Genomic DNA, 26966 nt, shown 5'->3' with positions numbered 1-26966 from the left:
AGATTAAAGCACTTTCAGAATGATCACAAAGGAAGGGACGAAAGGGAGGGAGAGAAGAGAAGGAGAAATGAGACAGGAGACCTGTGGCAGGAGCCCTGGGGGTATGAGCTTTATCTTCAACAGGTGGTTTTCCAGATTATCTCAGCAGATCTGCCAAGAGGTTTTGGTTGGTTTGTTTGTTTGTTTTGTTTTGTTTCATTGTACTTTTGTTTCAACCTAATATGCTCAATCTGGTGGGCCTCCTGCCAACACTATGCAGAGGAGCTCTCAAACACAATAGCTGGGGCTTCCCTGGTGGCGCAGCGGTTGAGAGTCCGCCTGCCGATGCAGGGGACGCGGGTTCGTGCCCCGGTCCGGGAAGATCCCACATGCCGCGGAGCGGCTGGGCCCGTGAGCCATGGCCGCTGAGCCTGCGCGTCCGGAGCCTGTGCCCCGCAATGGGAGAGGCCACAACAGTGAGAGGCCCCGCGTACCGCCAAAAAAAAAAAAAAAAAACACATTAGCTGTTTTTTATTCTAGCTTTTGTGATTCTGGTCAGTGAGATTTTTGAGCTTCCAGACAGACTGACAAGCTCATGTCCAAATCACCCTTCCTTTGAGAGTCAGTGTCAATGTCACCTTCCCCACCAGCTCTCCCTGGGCCTCCATGCCCTTCCCTGTCTTTCATGGTTCTGATCACAGTGGTCCCTGTACTATAGATGTGTGTGTGTGTGTGTGTGTGTGTGTGTGTGTGTGTGTGTGTGTGTGGTATATACCATGCACTTGACCTATAGACTTCTTGCTGGTACCAGACCATAGCCACCTGAGGGCAGGGATCTGTGACTGTCTCTGTAGACCCAGGGTCTTCACAGCATCTGCCACGTAGGTGCTTAGGAGAATGAATGGCAAGCAGGGGCGCATTTCATCCCCTTGGGGCCTTCCCATTTGCATTTTCACGGGGCTCTGGACAAAATACAACTTAATTAATGGGCCTTGAATGAATCAGGAAAACATCCCACAGCAAACTGAAAACAAATTTCACAAAGTGCAGTCCAGAAACTTTTGATCTTTTTTTGCCTGTAACGTTTCTTTGAGAGTCTGGTTTAGAAGGGAAATTTTCTCCATTTGTCTTACTGTCAGTTGAGACCCAATAACTCTACGGTCACAGAAATTAGAATGTTAGGCCTGCCAATGATTACAAGTATCTTTAGTGATTCTTAACATTTTGGGAGCTTGCAAAGAGCCATTTATATACCTGAGGAAAGTTATCCCAAGACAGTGTAGATACAAAATTATACATATAATTTCAGTGTGTACAGAACTCCGGAAGCCTAAGCTCTAGGTCAGTGTTTCTCAAAATGTCACTCATGGATCTTCTCTATTAGAACTATCTTTGAGGTCTTATTAAGAATCCAGACACTGGGGCTCTGTCCTAGGCCTAGTAGAACAGCAACCCTGAGGAAGGGGCCCAGCAACCTGCTGACTGAGCAGTCTGCCCAAGTGGTTTTGATACCCACTCAAGTTTGAGAGCCATCGATAGAGACTGATTTTTTTTCATCTGCACAGATGATGAGTCTGAGAACCAGAGAGAAAAAGTCCCTTGTCCGAGTTACGCAGTAAACAGGGCAAAACTAGACGCACATATTTTATTTCATAATTCTACAAAACAAAGATTACATGCCTAAAAGCCTACATTTATTATGTGTTTTCATATAACTGTCAGGAAGTATGCCTTTTCCTCCTAATAGTAGGTTTTTAAACACAAGAATACAATTTGAGAGTAAAATTATAAAGCCATATAGAGAATTAGGTAATAATACTTTATTAACGAGAAAATCTTTCTTGTTCTATTAAAATGTCTTTAATCATCAAATGTTTAGGTGCTCCTGATTCTATGATATAATTTATTTTTATTTTGTTTTAATCCACGTCTCTGGGTAGTTGTATCAATAGAATTTTGGTGACTAGATTTATATTTCCTATGTTTTAGGCCTAGAAAATTTCTCATTGAATGGAATTGCAATTACATTTCGTTGTAAAAATAAACATGGTTTTGTGAAGTGAAAAGCATTATACAAAAAAATGAGATGATATTCCAGCTCTGTCAGGCTCTGAGCTTACTGAGGGCAAAACTCAAGACAGCATCTGGCTTACAGAAAGCACAAAGGAAACGGGTCTTGAATGACTAAATGAATGAATAAACCCAGTCTTCGAAGGATAAGCTGCAAGGGCATTTTCTAATAACCAAATTACAGAAGCTCTTCAGGAAACGATCGCTTGGATGGACACACGGAATGACTCGGCAGGAACTCTTTTGTTATATGCAAATAAGTTTTACTAAAATTCAAACTGTTGGATTAGGGATGATCAAATGGCACTTGAGGGCCCTCCCACCTGCCTCAGGTACACCTTCCAGTTGCCTAACACCTAACACTCCTGAGAAGAAAATTTGGTACAGTGGTTTTTGCTTGGTGGAAAAGCAGTGGCTCAGGAGAACTGGGCTAGACCCCAGAAAAGCAATCTTTGGCCATTTAATTACCTTTTTCTAAAGAGGTAGAATTTATGTCTTTCTTCACCTGCAAAACGATACGCTGTAGAGACTGAGCAGGTGGAGACACAGGAGAGACAGGACACCAAGTGGTTGGTGGGGCCGAATAAAGAAGGTCTGGAATGCCACGCCTTGCCTGTCTGGCAGCAGGGATGGGGGGGGGGAGGCCTTTGTGCTGGAGAGGACACAGAGCTCAGTGTCTAAGAATCTGCGGAGGAAATGGTGCTGGTGTAGCCTCGTGGTGGGTCCTGTTACCCTGGAAAGCATGGTAGACACACTATTTGATTCAGGCCCATTCTACTGAACCTCCGCAGAGCCTCACTTCCTCTTCTGTAGACCATTTAATGCGGCCATTGCCTTTGGCATGGAGATGAAAGTTGTTTTCTACCTTGGTTCTCTGAGAGTAAATGAGCAGATCATCAATCATGATGGCAAAAACGTCTTGTCATAGGTTGTAAGTCATTTTTACTTCCCTTCTTTCCTTTAGGACACCACTGAGGTGACAGGACAGGGCTTATTATTTCCATCACTTAGATAAGGAAATAGATTCAGAGAGGCAGAGATCTGGCAAACATTAACACAGCTAGGACTGAATCTCAGGGCTGTTAGATTGTAGATCCCATGATCTTTTTAAACGAACTCCCTTTTCAACTCAACCTGAACCCACCCAATGTTTTCCTGATGAAAACAATCCCGAAAGTCGAACTCCAAACAAATATCAAAATGCATTTAGTGGGGTTCCCCGGTGGCGCAGTGGTTGAGAGTCCGCCTGCCGATGCAGGGGACGCGGGTTCGTGCCCCGGTACGGGAAGATCCCACATGCCGCGGAGCGGCTGGGCCCGTGAGCCATGGCCGCTGAGCCTGCGCGTCCGGAGCCTGTGCTCCGCAACGGGAGAGGCCACAGCAGTGAGAAGCCCGCGTACCGCAAAAAAAAAAAAATGCATTTAGTGCTTTGCAGGACTCTGCCCGGTTTGTCACTTGGTTTCTTTGGCTTTGATGTCACAGAGACTAAACGAAGCAGGAATGCTATCAGCCTTCCAAGGAAGAGGACCTGGGATAGGGACACCTCCTGCCTCGTGCAGCTGCTTGCTCTTCCGCAGGGCTGGTTTTCTTTTAAGATTAAATTTAAAAATTCCCTGAAAATACAGTTCAGATTGCAAACTCTCAATCTTAATTTGTGATCTCAACTTGGCAATCCTTATAATTATTGGAAACAGGAAATTCTCATGGGGGAAAAATCAGGTACTTGGTTCTTGGTGACAAAATGCAAAATCTCTCTCCCCAACCTCTCAGCAGCGGTACTGTGGTTGGGATGATGAAACATCTGCAGTAACGTGGACATCTCTGTGTGCCAGGAGCATTAGAACATTCCTGACAGAAGGCGTGCTTATACCAGATACAGAGGGCTCTGGGTTTGCCCATGAGAAGTTTGTAACAGAGAAGGAACGAGTACTGTTTTTAGTTTGTCAAGGCTGCCATAAGAAAGTACCACTGACTGTGTGGTTTAAACAATAAAAGGTCTGAAGGGTAGAAGTCCAAGATCAAGGTGTTGGTAAGACTGGTTTCTTCCGAGGCTTCTCTTTGATTTGTAGCGACCATCATTTCCCTGTGTCTTCACATGGCCTTTCTTCTACACATGTCTGTGTCCAAATTGCCTCTTCTTATAGGACACCTGTCATACTGGATTGGGGCCCACACTAATGACCTCGTTTTAACTTAATTACCTCTTTAAAGGCCCTCTCTCCAAATACAGTCAGATTCTGACATACTGGAGATGGAAATTTCAACACATGAATTTGGGGGTGGGTGGGCACCTTTCACAGGTACCAAGTTTGTCAAAGGTAAAAGCTATCTACTCAGAGACGTTTTATCTTCTAAAAGGCCAGGAGAAAAGTCTTCCTTTCATCACTGCATTAACTTCTTACTTTAATATCCCATTTTGAAATAACCTCTATTTTACACTCTTGCCCCACCAACAAGCATTTATGTCATTCTGCCTTGTGTTGTGGTTAACTGTGTCCCTCCAATTAGCCTGTGAGATCCTGGAGAGCAGGCAGGACTGTCCTTTAGTCACTTCTATGTGCCTCCACCACAGGGTCTCCTGAGAAGGATACACACAGCCAGCATTCAATACAATTCACTCACCAGTACTGACACTTGCTCTGTGGCAGGCCCTGTCTTAGCCACTGGGTCATATGTTGATTTAAGTGAGGTGACGATTCTCTACATGACTAAAGAATGAAACCTGGGAAACCGTGCCCCATAGGGTTAACAGAAATCCTTGACTTACGGAACAGCAGATAAGAACCCCTCTGCTTGCAACCTGCCTCTACTGATTAAGCTTGCTTATTTCTTTTTCCCTCTTTAATTGCATACCCTCCAAGCTTCACGTAGCTAGGTAATATATCACAAGACGTCTTAACCACCCTTATAGATAATGCCTCTGACGTATGGGTCACTAGAGTAACAGGCACTTAAGCTGTTTTCCAGAAACCTGGGGTCAACTCCTGTCTAGTCAAGCTGACAAAAGCTGGATGGGACCACTGAGCCTAAAACTGGGCCTGCACAGTTGTCTGATGAATGACCTTTTGATGTCAGAGGGCCAAAAACTCTACCCTCAGACCATGCTAAGAGCCTCCATTCCTGAACACACATCCCATGAAGAAGCATGTAACCCAAGATTCCTGCTCAGAACGCCGATTACCTCACATTTTCCCCACCTCCAATCACCCTTCCCCACGCCTAAGACCACCCTGCTTCTTTATCCCGTAAATATCTCAAGCCTTTTGCCTTCAGGGAGGTGGATCGGAGACTTCTTCTCCTGTCTCCTTGCTTGGCTGCCTTGTGAACAAACTCTCTGCTACAAACCTCAGCATCTCAGCGTATGGCTTGCTGCGTGTTGGGCAAAGGAGCCTGGTTCGGTAACACCTGTAACAAACTAGGAAGGTCCATGCCCAGACCTGTGTTTTTCAAATCCCACTCCAGCAGCTGTATGGTGGAGGGGCTTGGAGGGAGGTTGATGAGGGGCTGGCAGGGGAATCCAGTCGAGAGGCAGGGCCATGTGCTGCAGTGCACGTCAGCATACCCGTCTCTAATGTCTGTCCTGAACTTCACTCATTTTGCGGCACTGAGCAAATTACCTCATTTTTCTGAACCTTAGTTTTAGACAGTTTTACATGTAGACTTAATGGAATTCCTTTATATTTTGGATACAAAGGCTTCTGAAGTTGAGGGTTTGTGGCCCCTGGCCTTGCAGGGGGGGCCTCTCCCGTTATCCTGTCGCCCCATACCCTCATCAGAACTGACTCCACGCAGTGAGGTGACTCTCCCAGAGCCTAAAATGGATCAGGTCAGTGACAGTAGATGTGTCAGGCTGACCACACAGGCGGGAGGGCAGAGGCCACCGGTGGCTTTGCTCACTCAGCTGGATTCCAGGATGTCTCAATGTCCACACTGAGATAGAAGGAACTACTGAAAAGTGCCTATTCACCAAGACAAAGACTGTGTCTTGCTGAACATTTGTACTTTTAAGCTGCATTAAAGGAAGACTTTTCTTCCTTCTCCTGGGCCTTATTACATAATACACATCTTTCTCTGTTATTCTCCCTTCTAACCTAACAGACCTGTCTTTCTTTCTGTTTTTTTTTTTTTTTTTCCTGTGGATGTGGCATATTTCCTCTGCGATTCTCTTTTGTATTTTGTCCTTGGACAACTCTGGAAGGAGAGGAGGACTTTGCCTACTTTCTATTTGATACAAGAGCACAGGCTGAGTTTAAATATGGCTGTTAAGAGGCTGCCAAGAATCTAAACTTCATCCACAAAGTTATACATCCGCTTCCTGGAAAAAAGAATCCACTCTGGGGGGAGGGGGGAGTAGGGGTTGATATCGGTACATATACCTCAGTTGTACCATAAAACACTGAGGGATGTTTGATGTTTACACACACCCCTCCCTTAGCTTGAGGTGGATTTTATTTTCAGTGCTGAGTACTTCCAGCATGTAAATAAAATACTTCCTTTCCTGCATTTGAACTATTTCTTCAAAGGCAAAACCACTCTCACTTTGAACAAATAGTGAGAAGCATGGCACATAGAGCTCTCTTAAACACAGAGTGACAGCTTGCATGGCTTTTACTGATATGAAAGTGGCTTTGACAAATCTCATTTGTCTGTACTTCCCTTGGGGCTAAGGGAAGACAGTTCTGAGGCAGAGGCTAACTTCTGGGTGTTAAGATGGTAGAAGATGTGACTTTGAAAACTATGGTGAGTTGTATAGAAATCTAGGAAAATGCATACCATCCCACTTCTCAGCAAAAGCAATTTCTGTCAATTGAATGGTAAATGAGTTTCTCAGTGCTTCCATGTAAAAGATCTAAAAACGAATTACTCAGATATTCTTAGAAGTGTCACAGTAATCTTATAACATGCACACATACCACTTTTTGTGTACGTTTCTACACACATTTAAAAAGATAGTTATAGATACCTTGAGCCCTCAGGTGGTCAGCACTGGATTAATGACAATCACGGATTCTTGACATTCATTAGCGGTTCATGCAGGATTAGCAAGCTTTTATTAATGCAATAACCACCTGCAAACCGAGCACCCAAAGCCATAGCTAAGACTTTGACACAATCTGTCCATCTATCTAACCATGTGGCTAAACTTCCATCTCATCCCTTGCCTCTTATGCGCTGGATGGAACCATCATAACTGCAGGGTGGGCGATGCAGTTTGAATCCTGTGTTCACCACTCTCTTGCTTTTTTTTTCATGTGATGTTATTGCTTTTATTTGTAGTTCTGTAAAACATATTTTTTATCTTATCTGTGTTTAATTTAAAGTATTTTGAGACTTACTTTTTGCACTTAATGTTTCAGTTTTGCTGCAGTTCAACGGTTTTGACTGCCACGTGAGTACACCACAGTTTATTTTCCACTCTCCCTTTGATGGGTGTTTGGGTTGTTTCCCAGTTTGGGTATTGTGAGCAGTGCAGCTATGAGCATTCTTATACATGTTCCTTCTCGTACATATGCAAGGATGGAATTGCTGGAGCAAAGGCTACATGAGATGTTCAACTTCAAGAGAGAACGACACTGTTTAATATTTTATATAATCATCCCATGCACATATTACGCCTGTGGATGGTTCATATTGCTCAAATTGATACTTGCTGCACTTGAATGATAAGAACACTATTATCTATTTGGTATTTTAGTCAGAAAAAGTTAAAAGAGAAACAATTACAAACAGAGTAATTAAAAGAGAAACACTTTTTCCACAAGTCTCACATTATCGAAGTATAAACAAAATGGAATGTCTTAGATCACGCCAAATCTAGAACAACTACAAATGATAAACTCAGACAAACCGAAGCAATACCACTGCAGTACAAATTATACCTTACACGGAACAGTTTTATCTAATGTCCAGGGGAATGTTAACTTCTAAACAGTACAAAATCCTGGGGAAAGTCCATATTTTAGACCTTGATAGAATGATAGAAGACCATCCTGGTAGACCTTGATGTATACCAGAACTCCCTACTTCCTTCTAAATGCAAAGCTGTGGAGATCTGTATATTTTTCTTACCTGCAAATAAGGGGACTTTCTGGGTGCAAAAGCCCTCCCACATACTTTCTCGATAACTGAGAGAGGTACAGATACCTTTAACAAGCCAAACAATGGTGCAATTAGCCGCCTGTCAATAATCATCAGCAAATGCTATTATCTGAGGTTTTTACTGTGCTTTACCAGATGCTATCATCCTCTGAACTGTTTGGTGTTTTTACTGAACAATTACTCCTGTTCAGAAATTGCTTGACTTATGTCTGGAACAAAACACATCCCTCTGCATTTTTAAAAATGACCATTTTTCTTTCTGGGTGGAAAACCACTAGAGTTGAAACAAATTGGCTACTTCGAGTTATAATTCCACGTGAAGCTACATGTGATGAAGACAATGTTTTCTGGCCTGAAGATTAAAAATACGTTGAAAAACAACTTACCTTCACGTAGAGCTGCTGAAATTCCTCGAGATTCAGCCTCCCGCTTGGACAGTCCTTGAGAAATCCTTTGTACCACTGCTTGAGTTCATGCTCATTAAACTCTGTGCTCTTCACCAGGTCCTCCATCACTTCGGGGGCCAGTTTGCTATTCTGTTTCCCCATTCTGCCTGATGAAAAGCAAATTAATGCAATTAGCGCTGTGGCTGTGATCATTTCAAGCTTGATTAAGAACCAAGCTGGAGTTCTGAGCAGTCCCTTGTGGTTAGAAGTCCCTCCAGTGTGTCTGATCAAAGTCTCCCCAAGTCTGTTTCCTTCTATTTGATATTCTAGAAAAGAGATGACCAGAAAAGACTTCTCAAAAGGCTGTAGAGTTCATCCTCCTCCATCATGTGTCATCTTTTAACAGCACTGACTCCCACATGGAAAGCCAACATCCCTTTTTACGCTATTCATGTAAAGTACATGGAAATGTTTGTATTCTCATTTTACAAATTATGATTCATTAGCACTTACTGCACAGGTGCCTAATTCTACATGTAGTTTGCAGGGATATTAAGTGGGATTATTGACAAGAACGGTAAGAAGGACTTATAGCCAAATGATCGAAAGGTGGCTTTGGAAATCTGATCAGCAATGGTAGGGAATGCGTTGTTCTAGTTCCAAAGTTTCTGCTGTTTTTTTCTTTTTCAAATGCCAACAGATCATTTTTACTAGTCTCATTAATTCTCTATCTCTCTTCTCATCTTCAGAAACTTCCTACAACATTGCCTTCAGTGTTGACAACTTCTGGATGGTTTTTTTTAAAAGATTGGTTAGTGAATTTCAGTTGACATAATTCCATTCTATTCTTATTACTGCCAGTAAGTCAAAATAATAGTGCATGAAATAAAATATAAAATACATTGATTATATGCCAGGTTGTGTGGCCAACATCACAGTCCCACAGTAGGTGGACAGAGCATAGGTTTAGAGTTATCCCTGATTTGGCCATTGACCTTATGTGTTGCTTACAGCAATATTAATTAACTGCTTTAGCATCAATTTCTTTCTCAATAAAGCACACATAAAAAAAAAAAAACTCTTTCAGATTTACTGTGATGGCTAATTAAGAAATACGTAGGTAAACAAAGACCAAAAAAAGTCCAAAATTAAAACAGTTTTATTACTGCAGGAAAATTAAAGATGATTTTTAAAAATTTCCCTTTAATGTTGTTGTTTTTGTGACAAAAAAGAATTAAAACAAAACAAATTAACCACAGAGTAATTAAAAAAGTCAAGTTAGTGATTTTACTAACAGAACAAGGAAAGTATCGCAAGATCTGTAAAGTCCTGTTAGAGGAGACAGAGTTAGGTTCTGGAGAATTTACCCAAGTGGACCTAGTCCTTCAGTGTGCTTGAGACAAATTCTCTCCTAGGCTCTCAGCAGGTCTATACTTGCAATAGCCCAGAAGGGGTAATCTAACCACATACCCTGTTATTATTTTTTTACCTTCTTCTAAAACAGATTCCACACCCATTCTCAGTAACCTGCCCTAACACTGAACAATTCTTTCCAAATAAGGAAACCAAACCACTATTGCTGCTTTCAGGGGGAGCTGCTTCTTCGGAAGCACACAGCGTGGTGAAAAGATGCTGTTTAGATGGTCATTTGCTTCCAAACTCTTCTGCTTGATAAAAGGGCCTGAGGATCTGCAACTATGCCCTTTCTCATGGAGTTTCTCTACATATTTTTGCTCTTAATTTCAAGTCTCTGATTAAAAACCATCTCTTAATTATAAGTTACTGTGGGATTCCACAGCTGGATATGGAAATCAAGTGGGTACTCAGGTGTCAGGTTTAATTAATCTGGGTAAGAAAATGGTAATTCATGGTTATCTTGATAATCAAAAGATGTATTACCAACCTTTCAGTACTTCTCTTTGTTCTTTTCAGTGGAGAATTACAAATTTTCATTATTGAACTAGACTCTCACCTAATAATAATAGCTACTGAATCCTGAGTGGCTGCGGGGGAGGCACTAGGATGGACACTTCACAACCTTGACCTCTAACCCTGTGACAACTCAGCAAAATAATTAGGGCACCTCTCTTGTACAAAATCATACAACTAACGAGTGGCAGAGCTAGAATTTGAACGTGGATCTGCAAGACTCTAGTGCACAGTCACCGACAAGACAGGTGGTTGGAAGGCATTGCAGGAGAAGGAACAGGAACCGCGAAAGCAGGAAGGTTTGAGAGGCTGAATTAGTGTTTCCTGGCGCTGCAAGAGGGATGAGAGAGGGATCACTTTGCCAAGCTCTTGTTTGGAAAAGCCTGTTAGATTTACCAAAACCACAAGCTCAGAAGTGAGTTTGTATGAATGATGGGAAAAGGGGTTAAGGGTTATTAAAAACCACCTCCCCCAAGGGCCTTTAGAAGGTCAACGTGTCAGCTTCTCTCTTAAGCAAGGGAGCTTGGGTTCTCTACACATCATTGCGATGCCTTAAACTGTTCAGTTGACCCGGGAGAGGATGGTCTCTTACACAAAAGGGGAACATTGTCAGCACCATGAATCACAGTTTTGGGGACTCAAATGCATAACTTCATGCATCTTGGTTACAGGTCATGGTCAGCATCATCACTCAGGTATGCCTGGAAATGAATCATGTACAAAATCAAGTTCTGACCTGGCTCACAGTGGCACTGCCACCGCCCTCATCAGGTTTTGCCTGGATTAATAATCCTCCCTGGGCTCTCTACTCCAACCTGCCACCTGCATGGCTGCTTGAATGAATTTCTGAAATGCAAACCTCAGCATGTGATCTTCTCCCAAAAACGCTCAACAGCTCACCGTTGTCTACAGGATGTAGCCCCAGCTTGCTAGCATGGCACAGTCTTGCCGACTCATAGCCTCATTTTCTGCCAACCTGTCTTTTCACTTCATATGCCAGTAATAATCAACTGTTACAGGTCCCAGGGCTTGCATGCTTCCACACATTCATCCTTTGTGTGTGCTGTTTCTTTTCCTGGAATGTCACCCCCCTTTATCTGCTCAGCACACTTCTCCTTCTTTAAGTAGTCTCAGCTCACGTGCCAGCTCCTCTGTGAAATCTCTGCAGACTTTCCAAGGCTGACTTAGGCATCCTTTGTCCTCGGCCTCTCCCTTCCCTTATAAAAGCTTCCATGATCTTTATTGATTTCTCTACTGGATTGTTAGTTGCTTGAGAGGACTGCTTTTATTTATCTTTGCACCCTGGTACCTCACACTAGATGCTCAACAAATATTTTTTGAGGAAATGAATGAATGGGACGTGAGCCACTACGAAGGACCTTGTCACTGGTCTTCATTAGACCCATTATGGGATTTGGTATGTTTCTTTCTGGGAAAATCAGCCTCAAAATAATCTATACATGAGGAGAGTCAATGCAATCGTAAGTATAAAGTGCAGACAGCAGATGGGAGGAATGTTTCATTTAACTGTATAGAAAATAGCCTGACCTTCTAGAGATTGTTTCCTTGTCTGTCTTCCTCATTAAATTCTAAATAGCTTGAAGTCAGGGCCTGTGCCTTTGTTTCAGCATCCTCAGTACTTGGCATAAAGGTGATTCTTAGTTATGTCTGATAAATGAATTGATGTCCTCCCCGTATTGGGGCTGCAGTGACATGGGCCAAGTAGTTTCTTTCATTATGAGACTGGGATGAAAGAAAGGGTAAAATGACAGTAAAGCTTAACATGTTCCCCAAAAGATTCCATGACATAATGGGAAGGATTTATGCCCACTCAATTTCTAGTTAAATCTGTGATCTTGGGCAAGATCCTTTCCTTTCCTGTTGCTCAGTTTCCCCAACTGAAAAATGAGTTGGACAAGATGATCTTTAAGGTCCTTGTGCCCCCGCCACTCATTGACTGGCAGCATAAGTTTTCTAAGTATGAAAACATGAGTCACAGACTTCAGCCTGGCTTGTCTCAAAAGAGTCGGTGCGTGCTGGCTCTGCATTCTCTACCTGAAAACCGGTGGTACTTGAGCATGTGTTACCTAAGGGAGGGGAAAGATACCAGAATGTATTATTGTTATGCTAGGGTTCCAGGCTGTGAGATAAAAGCCAGCCCAGCCCCAAATCAAATAATTTCTCATGCTTTGAGTTGTCATAGAGACTCAGTGCTAGGCACAAAATGGGACTGGTAGAAGGGTTCTGATGGGCAAGAGAAGACCACATTTTTATACACTGCAGTTCACAGAAGGCTTTTGTGTAACAATATTTACCCGTATAACAATGCTGTAAGAAAGAGATCATTACCATCTCTTTTATTGACGAGGAGTTTGAAGCTCAGAAAGAATACATAATTTACCCTAGCTCAGCTAGCTAGTAAAAAGCTTAGTACAGAGAGAACAGGACGTCTCAAACCTCGTTGGTTTCCTGATAAAGGCTCTTATCTCTTGCCTGGATTCTTCAACCACCACTTAACTGGTCTTCCTGCCTTGGGTTTGGCCACTTCTCATCCATTTCCTACCCTGTCTTGATAACAGGATTCTAGAGCAGAAGAGGCAAAACATGTAAGAATGCTCTGAGAACTGGGAAACTTCCTGGAAGGGAGAAAAGACCCACCAGGAGGTCCGAGAAGCTCCCATGAGCATCTTTCCTCCACAGACCCTTTTGGCCTTAAAGAGGATTCAAATAAAATATATATGTGGTGTGTGTGTGTGTGTGTGTGTGTGTGTGTGTGTGTGTGTGTGTGAGTTGCCCTGAGCCTGTCCTTTGCCTACTCTGATACCTAAGCCCAGCTTCTCAGGACACACCAAGGCTTGCTGCCTGCGATGAGGCACACAGAACAGCACGCCTGGCTTCTCCTAGGTAACTGGACCATCAGCCTGGCTGAATCTTGGTGAGATTCATGGAAAGACTTGGGGGCTGAGTTGGGGTGGCACCACCACACATGCAGACACACAGCAGGATGAGCACAGTGATGGGGAAACAGTCCCGGAAATAGGGCTCAGAGCAGAGGTTGAAAGAGCTTTAGGGGCTCAGGTGGGAGGCCTATGGAACACACAACAGTGCCAGGTATGGAAGGAGTCTTGAATGGAGTTGATCTGGTTCTAGTGTCAAGTTACCTGGGCCAGCCTTGAATATATCAGGTCTTCTCTCTGGGCTCTGGGATTCTCACCCGAACATGAGAATATCTGGAAGAGCCTGGCTTTGCTTGTGCTTAGACTTCTGCCTGGATCCCCCTTTCTTTTCCTTACCACTGGCCCAAATCTTACTCCCTCTGCAAGGCTCAGTTCCAATGCTGTCTTCTCTGTGACACGTTTCTACAAATTCTCACTAATCTCCTCTCCTCCTGTCCTTAAAGGCATGGATTTGTACCAATGATGGTTGATGGTCTGGTTAACTGAGGCAGATAGAAACTCTCTGGGCAACTCAGTTCAGTGGACATTTATAGGCATCGTCTATGAGAAAGGCCCTGTGCTGGGCACGGTGGGGTGTAAAGAGAAGACATGGTTCCAGCCTTGAAGGGCTCAGAACTGGATGCAGGAGACATTCACCTCTTGGAATATGGGGCCTGGAGAGATGAATGTTCACAGCCAAGAGCTGGGGAGCACAAGGGACAGAGAGACAAATTCCCACCTGCATCAGGCAACTTCAACTGTGGCTGGTCCCCAGGTGAAAACCCTTAAGCAGTTGTGTCCCAAACTTGCCTAAGTGCAAGAATCATCCTTGGTTATTGTGTTAAAAATACAGCTTCATTGGGGCTTCCCTGGTGGCGCAGTGGTTGAGAGTCCGCCTGCTGATGCGGGGGACACGGGTTCGTACCCCAGTCCAGGAAGATCCCACATGCCGCGGTGCGGCAGGGCCCGTGAGCCATAGCCGCTGAGCCTGCGTGTCCGAAGGCTGTGCTCCGCAACGGGAGAGGCCACAACAGTGAGAGGCCCGCGTACCGCAAAAAAAAAAAAAATACAGCTTCATGAGATCCTCCCTTAGGGGGAAGTCTGTACTTTTAACAAGCAGCTCAGGTGAATATGATTCTCAGTCAACTTGGGAGTCACCGATGAAAAACATGAATAAAAATCAAGGTAGATGGTCTAACGAGAAAACACCCAAAGCAGCACAAACATAACCCAAGTTGTCTCCGATTCCTCACTCCTTCCATCTGGCATCCTCGACATGGTTTCAAGATCCTGTACTGGGGTCTAGCATTAAGATTTTAAAAATCACACAACTAGGGAAGGCGAAAGCTTGTAAAGACCTGACTCTGGGTTCTTCTGTTTTAAGCCCCTTGGTTTCAGTTGGGGAGTCTGAGGTCTTCCAATATCACACAGGCAACTGATGGTACAGCCAGGATGAGAACCCCAGTCTCCTGACCTAACTGGGTGGTCCCACCCTCCCACTCTCACAGTGTGCTGTCCCCACGCCAAACACACATAGCCCGTAAGCCAGGAGGCATGTTTACCTCTGTGCCGGGATGCTGAAACGATCCCCATCACCAACCCTCTTGGATCCCTTAAACAAATGACATTAGGTTGCTAGTTTCCAGAGACTGTTAAAACAACCCTGAAAATTAAGCCTCAAAGTTTCCCAACACATTGTGTGGGGTTTTCTTTTCTAATAAAGGCAAATATCTGGCCCTCTGGTTCTTTCTGCTCTTCTCTTCTTCATCCCCCTAAAGCTGAGGGCTCACAAGTCCCCAGCAGCTCTTCCCAGGGGGCAGGGAGAGTGTCGATCACAGGCTGGCCTTTCATGCCACCTCTGGGGACTAGAACAGCTTCAGAAAAGGGGAGACGGGCTTTCTCGTGGCATTCTCTGATGACTTTCCCTCCAACTGGGAACCTCCTGGGATGACAGTGGAGATCCTACCCTACAAGCATAAAACAGGCAGGGGGCACCGACTACATCCTTGGGGATTCAAGATAAGTCCCAGGGCTAGGAGCAGCCTGGAGCATCAGTGGTGCAAGCTCTCTCCTTGCCCCCAGAGTAAGGACTTGGATATCCCAAGGGGCAAGTGACATGTTCAAGTGTCTACCAGTAGTGGCAGAGTCACTCAAGTCTTCTGACTCTTAGGCTGGTGGTCTTTCCCCTCTGAGAACCATCTGCTCTTACCATGTTCCTAAATGCTTACTTATCTGTACAGTAATTCTAAAAAAGACTTTAACTCACGTTGGTGGGCCTTAAGGACAAAGAACTTTGACATTCTCAGATAAAGGTGACTTGATAGAAGTAAAATGCTCTATCTGAAGGAAGTATGATACTAAAAATTAATTTGTTCACTTATTTAACAAACTTTTACTCAATATTATCATCTATTACAAAGGTAAATGTGGTTCCCAAATCTCTATGGTAGGCCTTTCCTGAATAGTAGAGAATATATCTATCTACCTGCTAGACATTTCTACCTTTATATCCTACAACCGTATCAAACTCAGCATATCCTCCTGTGCTCCTCTCTGGGTAAATGGCCCCACCACCTGCCCAGGGTCCCTTATAAGCCTGGGGGTTATATCTAATCAATTATCCAGTTAAGTAGTTTGTAGATTCTACTTCCTAACTCTCTCTCAAATTTCATCTACCTCTCTCTGTGGCCACCACTTTAGTGCAGGACATGATCATCTCTCACTTCAATGACTGCAATAGCCTCCTAACTCGCTTGCTTTCCCCTCTACGGTGTTGCCCTCCATCTTCCACACTACAGCCAAAATGACCTTTTTAAAACACAAAATCCAATCACATCACTGCTCTGCCTAACCCCTCAGTGGCCTCCCATTATCCTTACTCTGAATCCAATCCTCACCGGGACCTACTCTGTCCCCACCCCACCTTTTGTCCACCCTCCCCATGCTCCCACCCTACGCTTCAACTTCCTGTATCATCGCAAACCTCTCTCTGGTTGTTTACTAGCTGTTCCTTTTGCTGTGAGGGCAGTTCCCATCAGGTCCACTTTGATCTTCCAATAAACTCCAATCCCTACTCCAGATATGGACGGGGATCATCTCCTGTGACTTTCTTGTCTGGCTTCCTCTTTCTCACCTTGACTCTTGTACACACTGCTGTCACCATGCCACCTGCCATGGCATGGTCACCATAAGGCATGTCTGCTGTCTCACCAGACCTGGGTTTCCTCAAGGGGAACGTGATTGTCACGTTCACCTTGGCATCCAGTTCAGAGCCTACCATTGAACAGGTGCACAGGAAACGCTGTTGAATCAATTATGATGTGATCTCAGTCAACAACGAGCTAGAGCTTATCAGCTGAGCGATAAGCAACAACCTATGAAACAGAGATCAAAGCTGACTGTGCTAAATGCCATTAGGGAGAGACCAGCAAAGTGTTGAAAGAGAGACAGAGACAGAGAGAGGGAAAGAGGATGTGGGGAGGGGGGACCTCCAGGAATCAGTAACAAAACTACCTTAGGAACTGAAAAATGAAAAATTGGATGAAGGATTTTTCACAAAGTGGTCCTTCAAAATTATCACAAGGAAATAATCACAAACCTGCAGAGACATATATATAAGAATGTTTATTTCGGCATTGTTTAAAACAATTAAAAGCAAAACCTTTTCAAAAAATAACCTAACTGTCCATCAAAGGAAACTGGTTAGATAGATTTTGGTAGAACTATACGACGGAGATGATGAAGCCATTAGAAGTGGTGATGTAGATCTACATGGACTGGTATGAACTAGTATTGGGTCAATGCCATTTATTTAAATTAAAACACACAAACATAAAATAACTGTCTATTCTCAAGGATAAACACCTGAGAACATATACTAAATACAACAGAATGGAGGAGGAGAATGGAAGTGAGTGCGGAAGATAAAAAACATCATAAAACATGAGAGGGGCTTTATATAAGCAATGATGATTGTGCGCCACGAACGGAAGAACATGATTAACGTAAGTGTACCCTTGAGGTCCAGAAAAAGAACGAAAGAAGGAGAGAAGAAATTGCAATAAACTGTTAAGTAAAACAGCAAGTCACAAAACAGTATACGTAGTATCGCCTTGCTTTTTACTTTATGTGCACACAAGCTCAAGTTAGTGTGCACAGAAATTTGGGGTAGTACATAATTTACATCAAAGTATTAATAGTGGTTGTAACTGCTGGCAGTATAATGGTAATATTTCACTCCCCCCCCCGTATCATTTTGGAATTTTTATAATATGCACATATAACATTGTAATCAGAAAAAAATGTACATAAATAATTTCAACAAACAAACAAACAAAACGTCTTTGGTTCACAAACAGCCTCAGGAATCCTGGAAAGAGAACTTCTGTGGTGCTTTCAATTAAAGCCACGTTTTTTTCAAATAGTTAATTCACAGCAGTATTTCAGGGTTCACCTGTAGGCCAAAGACCTTTAGTTCTCAAGCCCACCCTGGTTAGCTCTGGGTGAAAGGATGAATACGGGGGAGAAGCTCAGGAGACACTCGGGTCCGCTGCCTCCTCCCCCATCTTGGCACATGGAGAAGCAGTGATGGGGAGACACAGTGTTGGGAGGGGAGCCCTGTGGGTCAGAGCCTCTGACCCTCAGCACCTACCCTGTTGGGAAACCCCTCTGAGGCTCAAATCTGTGAGATTGATGATAACAATCCCAATCTCAGATGTGTTACCACAAGGTGTAAGATAGGAAAGAGCTTTGGCAATGTCAACACACTATCCAGTGTTCATTATAATGACTGAAACTGAAACTCAAAAGATGGAAAATTCAAAGATAGAGAAATGATAATGCCATAGATCATAACTTCTGGGTGCCTAAGGTCAGATCTCGGATTGTCCAATGAGGTCCAGAGAGGGATCTATTTGAAGGTCAAAGGAAAGACCTCAAAAGGTGAAGGGGCGCAGAATTAGCCACTTCAGAACATGTCTCTTTCGCATAAGGATTATTTTAGGCTGATTATTTTTAATAAACAGCAAACACAGGAGAATCTCTGAAAACTGAGAAGTTACCCTTCTGAAGGAGACATCTACATTTATGAGGGAAATCTCCATTTGTAAGATGTCTCCCTCTCTGAACAGAATTTAGGAGGATGACTAAATCTCCAGGAACTCTTATCAATGGAGAAGGTAACTGACTTAAATCTGCATAACAACCATACCCTTGCTTACTGTGCTTTGCCTGATAGGGTCTCACATCTGGCTTTCCTTCCCATCAACAGCTTCTTTAATCTTTAGCTGAAGTTAGTATTTAAGGGGATAGCGTGGACCATTTCAGAGAGTTACTCATTTTTTGGGATATTTCACTTGTATAAGAAGTTATACATATTATTAAACTTATGTTTTTCTCCAGTTAATCTGTCTTAACCAAGAACCTAGAGGGTAGAAGGAAAATTACTTTTCCTCCCTTACAAAGGCTTTGGAAACAATGGTATCTCTGGATGTGTCTGGGATCAAGCTTCCCTGCCATTTTCCCAGGAAATAGGAAACGGTGATTTGCCTGAAGGTAAAGACCACCGTCCTGGGTTCTCAGCCTGGAACTTTGGGCCATGAAATCCACTGACATCCTCAGGAAAAGTTTCCCAGGGCCCTGCCAAATGACCTGTGTGGATTTTCCGTGCTTTGACAGGTTAATGTGACCATGCCTTTTCCTAAATCACAAGATCCGGTGTTCAGTCCCAACTCTGCCCATGTTTTCCTGTGTGACCTTGGCAACAGTTGGCTTCTTCTTTGAGCTTCCATTTTTCTCATCTTGAAAAGTTCTATGAAAGTTTCTGCCTCACCTAATTCACCGGGTCACTGTAAGGAACAAACCGCAGAAGCAGCTTGTAACTTGTGGAAGTGTTTCTAGTTCTTCATCTAGAGCGCCTTCCAGGACACCTCAGGAAAGAAAACAAGACCCAGACGTGTGGAAAGAAGTGGGCTTTGTTAAGCAGGAATGAAGAGAGAGAGTGACGTGCAAATCCCAGGCTCGATGGGGCAAAGACACCTGCTGATGAGCAGCACTGAAGTTTCACAAAGAAGCTAGAGAAGCAGAGGCGACCGCACACTCCTTCTTGGGGCTTTGGGAGGTAGCTGGAAAGAGCGTATTTACCAAAACTTGCCAGAGGAGAGCTGGCCCTCAACATTGAGGTTCCTGGCTTTGATGTATTTCCGGCTCTGAATCATGCTCAACCCGTCCTTGCTGGGCCTTTGTGAAGTACCCAGTAAGGCTGGAACAAAGCACTTTACTGTGGTGCATGAAAAATATCTTGGCTAAAAGGAACAATGCCAAGGCTGAGAGGGCTAAAATTAGACCTTCCGGTTCTGTTTGACTTTGCCGTTGTGTGCACAGGCTGCTAACGTGGCATCCTCCACACGCCTCCCTCCCGGCCGTGGGCCTTCTGAGAGCACAGGTAACATGTGCTGAAGGAAAGGAAGTGCTGCTTCCTGTGGCACCCCGTGGGGATGACAAATGCTTCTGGGCCTATGTCACTGCCACTTGGAGCAGCAGGTTGAGTAATACTTAGTTTGAAGGAATCTGTTTCCATGTCAGCTAATTTGTAGATTAAGATAAAACCATATCTATCCTTCCCATTAATCTAATGCCCTTCCATGTTGAAACCAAAAGGAAATCTCAAGATGATCATATAGTTGAACCTTACATTTTCCTTTACCTAAGAATTTACAGCTTCACTTACATAACTGTCGCAGAACTCAGAGAACTAGTTCTAAGTACTTTACATCATGATGCGCAGTCGTGTCATCTACAGAAAAGAGCACGGACCTTGGAGTCAGATGAGGTGAGATCCCCAGCTCTGGCACTTCTATTAGCTGGTGCCTTTAGGAAAGTTACTGAACCTTTCTTATCCCATTCATTCCACTTTAAATTGTGTATGTTAATAACTATCTCAAAATGTTAAATGAAATAATAAATTTACATAATCAATATTTTAGCAGTCATGATCATGGCTTATATTAGTAAGCACTTACCATGTGTTCATGGATTATGCTCTTCATGTTTACAATAATTTAATGAAGTAGCCACCATGTATGTCTTCATTTTACAGTCAAGGAAAATAAGGCTCAGAGAATTTAACAAACTTGCCCAAGGTCACACAGTAAGAAAACAGTGGGATTTGAATCCTGGAAGGCGCTTATCCACTGTTAGCTATTCTGCCTTATTAAAGGAGATGAGAAACAAGAAAGTGCTTTCCAGGGCAGAAACTGTTATTTCAATGTAAGGGTTCATTACTCTCCTTTCTGGCCTGGGTGCTGCCCTCATCTATGCATTTCTTTACCCAAGTGAGGCAACTTAAGGGTAGTGAGGGTCCTGGTCGGTTATCTCCTGGCCCCCAGGGTGTTGGGGCAGGGGTTGGTTGCTAAATACAAGGGCAGCAATTGAAGAAGCTGGGAATGTCTAGGCTAGAGCAGCAAAGACTCAAGAGAGGAAATTTGAGCTCTCTTCAAATAAGTGAAGGATTTACCGGCACAAAAACAGACTTATAGATCAGCATAACAGAACGGAGAGTCTAGAAATAGATCTGGCTACACATAATTACTTAATGTATGATCAAGGAAGATTTTTAGAACAAGGAGGAAAGGAAATGTAATTTTGTAAGGGATGCCATCATCACCACTTGACAGCAGTTAGGTGAAAAATGTAAGTCAGAACCACACCTTGTACATCTTTTAAAACATCACTAACATTTGGAATAAACAGTTTAATATAAAATTAAGTCAAAGCAAACTATCAGAAACTGAAACTATGCTAGACAAAATGTTAATAGCTATTATATACATATAGCTTTACATATAAAGCAAATACCAGTGATTAAGGAAACCATTTGAATCAGAAAAGAGGAATGATCAGAATGTGAAAAGATAATTCATGCCAGAGTAAACACAAATAGTTAACAAAACCAGAGAAACATATTTAACCTATTTATGATGGTTAAATTAAACTTTCTAAACATAAAAGCACTGGCAGAAACTATAAAGTATATGATTGATATATATAACTATATAAATTCAAAGTTTAGAGAGTCTAAAAACACCAGAAAAAAAGGCAAATATCAAAATGTGAAAAATATGTCACATAAATGTCATTTATGGATTAAAGGTGCTTAAAAATAAATGGGAAGAGAATATGACAGAAGGCTGGGCAATGAACATGAACAGAACAAAAGACACAGTATCAATGGCCAATTTCAATCGTTCAAATAACCTAACATGGTAAAACTGTATGTTGGTACAACCCACTAGAAAGTACTAGAAATCAAGAAGCATTAAATATCAACACTTTTGATTCCAGAGGAAGCTATCTTAAAGAAATAATCCAAGAGAAAAAAGTTGCATATAGGGATATAATTATTGCAGCTTTATTTAATAATGGTAAAAACTCTAGAACTATAACCATGTCCCACTTGGGAAATGTATAGTAGATTATGGCATGTTTACTCAATGGAATATAAAGTTGTGAATACAATGTTGAAACATGGCAAATTACTTATGATATGTTAAGTGGAAAAAGCAGACATACAATATTAAATACACATTATAATTACAACTATTTACTGAAAAAATGAAGTCAGTTGTTTTCCTGTCTTCCTCCTTACACATCAATAAAAAGTGCAGACAAAAGAACAGGCAATGGTGAGGAAAAAATAGAAAAATAGAGACTATTCCACAAAATCAAACATATTACTAGTCTGAGTTTCAGAAAGAGTGAGAAGAGAAAATATTGAGGGGAATTATCAAAGAAATTATCAAAAACAATTTGTTTATTATTACTATTTTTTGACTTACAAAATGTTAGATTGATTTACAAAACAGACTGTGCAGAAACCTTGTTACATATCAGGATATGGAGATGAATAAGAAGCTTCTTAACTCCTGTAGAAACCAATGACCCAGTGGAAGATATAAATAATATATAAAAAATTTAATTACAATTTATAATATGGAGTGATAACACATTTCTATAATGTACAAGATTCTATGGTAGCACATGAATGTTAATGGTGAGAGATCTATAAGCTACCATTTTAACTTACATTAAAATATGAGAACTTGAAAAGATCTTTGTAAAATCTAATTAATCCTCCCACTTATAAAGTTGAGAAGGCTGAGATCCTGAGAGTGTAAATAAATAGATCCTAGTTTAGATTAACGCTTTTCTTTTCCAGATGAGAAACTGAGGCCTAGAGAAGACACAAGCTTTTTCTAAGCGTGTAGAGAATATCTATGGAAAATGTAGTTCCAGAGCCTCATCTCCTGATTGCATATCTAACGTTCTCTTCGAATGCAACTTACACCTAGATTCCATCAACAAAAGCATGAAGTAGCTGACAGAAGAAATGAGCTACTTATCTTCTAGAGAAGCATAAGGCAATGGAGAATAGAGGGGGCAGGACTTCATCTCTGTCTCAATAATTCAGGGAAGAGCCATGAGTTTGCAAGTCCAAGTCAGAAACTTAGATGTCTGTATATGCTTCATCATTCCTTCTACCCTACCTAGTTCCAATTAGTCTGAAATTCTGGCAAAAGTATATTCAACAAAATTGTGTTAGGAAAATATTGTCTAAAGGGCAAAAATAAAACTAGATCCCAACCTCACACCAATCACAAAATTATATTTCAGATGGATTAAAACCAAAACTAAACAAAATGCACAAATCATGGTAAAAGGTTGATAAATATGACTATCTCAAAATTAATAACTGTTTTTAAGACAAAAGTAACCGTGGATAAAGTTAAATAAGTGACAGGCAAGGAGAAGATATCTGCAATGTATATAACAAAGGATTTGTATTCAGATTATATAAAGAATTCCAAATAATGGATGAGGAAAAGATAATCCTACTGAAACATAGATAAAGCATATGAATAGATAATTTACAGAGAAGAAAACATAAATGGCCAATAAAAAAATAAGAAAATAGAAAATTACAAAGGACCTTTTTTTTATAATCAGTTTGGTAAAAATAGTTTTTGAAAATATGCTGATATCAAGTGTCTTCAAAGATGTAGAAAAAATATGAATTCTTTCTAATATATTGCTCATGGGACTATTTATTGGTACATCTTCTTTGGAGAATAGTTTGGCAATATTTAATATAGCAGAAGATGCATATAGAACATAATCCAGCAATTCCATTTCGACATATATATCCCAGAGAAACTCACACAAACACACAAGGGGACATGTGAAAAAGATGTACCCTACAAGTTTACAATAGCAAATTAAAAAAAAAAAGTTACAAAACCCTAAATGTTCATCAAATAGGGAATGAGTAATTTAATTTGAAGTATAGTCACATGATGAAACACTATATGGTAGTCAAAACGAATGAATGATATATGAATAAAAACAGTGATTTAAAAATATTTTTGAGAGAAGTGAGCTGGAGAATGACACATACAATATGACGTCATCTACTTAAATATCAAAGAGCCAAAATGATACTATAGAGATATACATATTTAGTGAAAAGAATAAATGTATTCATGAAGAAAATGCATACCAAGTTCAACAGAATGATTTTTCTGAGGAAGAAGGGAGGTGAGTGGGACTGAGAAGAAAAATGATGATAATATCAAAATGAGATGGCATTAATATTTTTGAATGCTAGGTAGTAGGTCAATGGATATTTATTATACTATTCTCTAAATTTTTTCTGTACATTTGAAATTTTTCACAATAAAAAATTAATATATTTTCCTTTAAAGCAGCTGGTAATTTAGATTTCTCTCTAACCCCAACTGACTTTTTCCTAGGTATACTTCATTGCTGAAGATTAACTAATCAAATGGCTTGGGCGCCATTATGATTTTGGATAATGATGTTTTCTTCCAGCTCTTATACAGAGTAATCATGTTCATTTCAAAGAAAACATGTGGCAGAAAACTGAGGAGAAAATCGTGCCAGACTCTAAGAAGTTTACTGAATAATTTAAAGCATGTCCATTTTAAGTTTAGGAAAAAAATACATTTCTCTTATTCTCCGTTGGTAATTCTCAAGTGGTTTCATTTTTGTGATACACAAATTGGTATCATAAAGCAAAATGGAAATCAAGTTAATTTCCGTAGTCTTATAACTGCTTTGTTGGTGCTACAATTGCATCTGCAGTTAACACTTTCAAGGTAGTTTTGTGCATTGCAATTACTTGTCTACTTGCCTGACTCTGCTAGACCCTTGGAACACTTTGAAGATGGGAACGCTGTCTTGCTCATCAACACCTTTACCACATGGACATTCAGTAAGTGTTTTTTAAATGATTTTATAAAATTTCAATTTTCATCTGTGAATGGGGATATTAGATACAACAGTTTAACAAAACATTTGCAAGGAATCTTGATAGATTCTGATCTTTTGAGGCTCTGAATCAATGAAGTTGGAATGATAGTAACTCTTTGAGTCATCTGGTTTCCTGCCATTGTACTAAGCACATAAAATGAGTATGGAGTTGCTTGTAGTTGCTGTTGTTGTTTTTCCAGAACTGTAAGCACGAGTACTGGGATAATTTTGTAAAGGTCACTCTGAACAGCCTCATGGAATGGTGTAATAAAGTCCACTTAATGATAAATATGCATTTCACTGCAAAAATAGAACACAATCCTTGGCCAACTATCTAGGCATAGTTTCTTTCAGCTTACAGGCTCTAGAAACATATTTTGGGCCAGAAGAACTCAAGGAAGGTACAGAGGAGAGGTTGCCAAGCCACATAGAAAAACTTCCTTGTTTTCCTTTTTTGAAATCTCTTTTCTAATTCACTTTTTTTTTTCTGTTTTATTTTACTGTACTTGATATATTTCCTAAACCTAACTGAAATCCCTTCTGAAGCATGGCAGAAGCCTAGATAAAAGAAAACAGAGAGGAGTATGACTTTAGAAAAACACATGATATAGTTAAAAGAATTGGTTTTAAAAAGGAATACTTAGAAGTAAAAGGGTAAATTGTATCTACACCAAAACTATGTAAGAAAGTAGGCATACAGGAAAAAGATCAGAACGAAATATGTCAAATTATCACAATAATTAACTTTGAACATTAGGATGATGATTTAAATTTCTTTCTACTTTAATGTTTTCAGATTGTCAAAGTCTATCTTTATAATGAAACTATGCCTTATTTTTTATTTTTTTGCAGTACATGGGCCTCTCACTGCTGTGACCCCTCCAGTTGCGGAGCACAGGCTCCAGACGTGCAGGCCCAGCGGCCATGGCTCACGGGCCCAGCCGCCCCGCGGCACACGGGATCCTCCCGAACCAGGGCACGAACCCGTGTCCCCTGCATCGGCAGGCGGACTCCCAACCACTGCGCCACCAGGGAAGCCCATATACCTTATTTTTAAAGGACTTACACATTTAGACAGTACACAGGCAATTCTCAAATGTTTAGCAATTACATATTTGCTTAGCATCTTAAAAACTGTCTTGACTGACCTAAACTTAACCAAGTTGACTGATTAATCAGTGTTCTCCCTAGAATTAAGCATACAGTACTGACTGATGCCAGGGACAGCTAAACACTCCTGGTTAGAATGAGTTTGCAAACAGCTCAAGAGCTGGAGTCATAAAGGCCCGGATCTGCTGGATGACAAAGCACAGTGTTCACTCCCGCAACGCCCCACTGTCTTTTATTAAATGGAGAAATTTTATAAACTCGCTGGTTTTGCTCTGAAGATAATGTGTGGTGTTATAGACGTATGTGAAGTGCCTGAATTACTTTTGTCACAACATAGTTCCCTTCCCTCTTCATCTCACCTTCCTGGTTATTCCCTGCCAGATATACTGGACACATCGGTATTAACATGTCCCATCTCTTCTTTTAGCTGAGATGGTCTTATCTGTATTTCATATTCAGGGAAGTATTGTTAAGGTTTTCTTAGGCAGAGATGACCTAAAAATCCAATCAGGGCTTCCCTGGTGGCGCAATGGTTAAGAATCCACCTGCCAATGCAGGGGACACAGGTTCGAGCCCTGGTCCAGGAAGATTGCACATGCCACAGAGCAACTAAGCCTGTGAGCCACAACTACTGAGCCTGTGCACCTAGAGCCCATGCTCCACAACAAGAGAAGCCACCGCAATGAGAAGCCCGCGCACCACTAACTGCTCGCTACAACTAGAGAAAGCCCGTGCGCTGCAACTAGAGAAAGCCCGCGCACAGCAACGAAGATCCAACGCAGCCAAAAATAAATAAATTTATAGAAAAAAAAAACCCAATCAAAGTTGGCACAGCACAGGCCAGCCGATGAGGGTGGATGGTGGGAAGAGCTCTGCAAATAGAGATAAAAGTAATCAGACTTGCTCTTTCAGGGATTTGAAAAGGAAGACAGATGGTATAGCATCCTTCATCAATAGTGACTGCAAAGCTAAACTGCAGAGAGAGAAGCTGAGATGCTATGTATAGAGAGAGGAACATCTTGGATTCCACAAGACCAAGAAAAGAAGGCAGCAGCAAATCCTCAGAGGTCTGCTGGTTCCCAATGGCTCCTTAGGTCTAGTTCTGATGTGTATTCTTAAAATAAGAATTCTT

At 41.6% G+C, this 26966-nt stretch overlaps 1 protein-coding gene across 2 annotated transcripts in view; it reads right to left on the bottom strand.

Annotated features, from left to right (window-relative positions):
- VSNL1 (visinin like 1) overlaps positions 1-8696 on the bottom strand; it is a gene marked incomplete at its 5' end in the record, with an annotated part of 63081 nt that extends 54385 nt beyond the window's left edge. For both annotated transcript variants that reach the window (XM_082851470.1, XM_082851471.1), the window contains one exon: positions 8535-8696. In XM_082851470.1, the coding sequence (XP_082707596.1) occupies positions 8535-8696 (162 nt within the window). The remainder of the gene's footprint in view (positions 1-8534) is intronic.
- Between the last annotated feature and the right edge of the window lie 18270 nt (positions 8697-26966).

Source organism: Leucopleurus acutus (assembly GCF_964270905.1).
Source record: "Leucopleurus acutus genome assembly, chromosome: 12".
In the NCBI taxonomy this organism is placed as follows: Eukaryota; Metazoa; Chordata; class Mammalia; order Artiodactyla; family Delphinidae; genus Leucopleurus; species Leucopleurus acutus.
The sequence above is the reverse complement of the archived record's forward strand: the minus strand, read 5'-3'. Positions and strand labels throughout refer to the sequence as shown.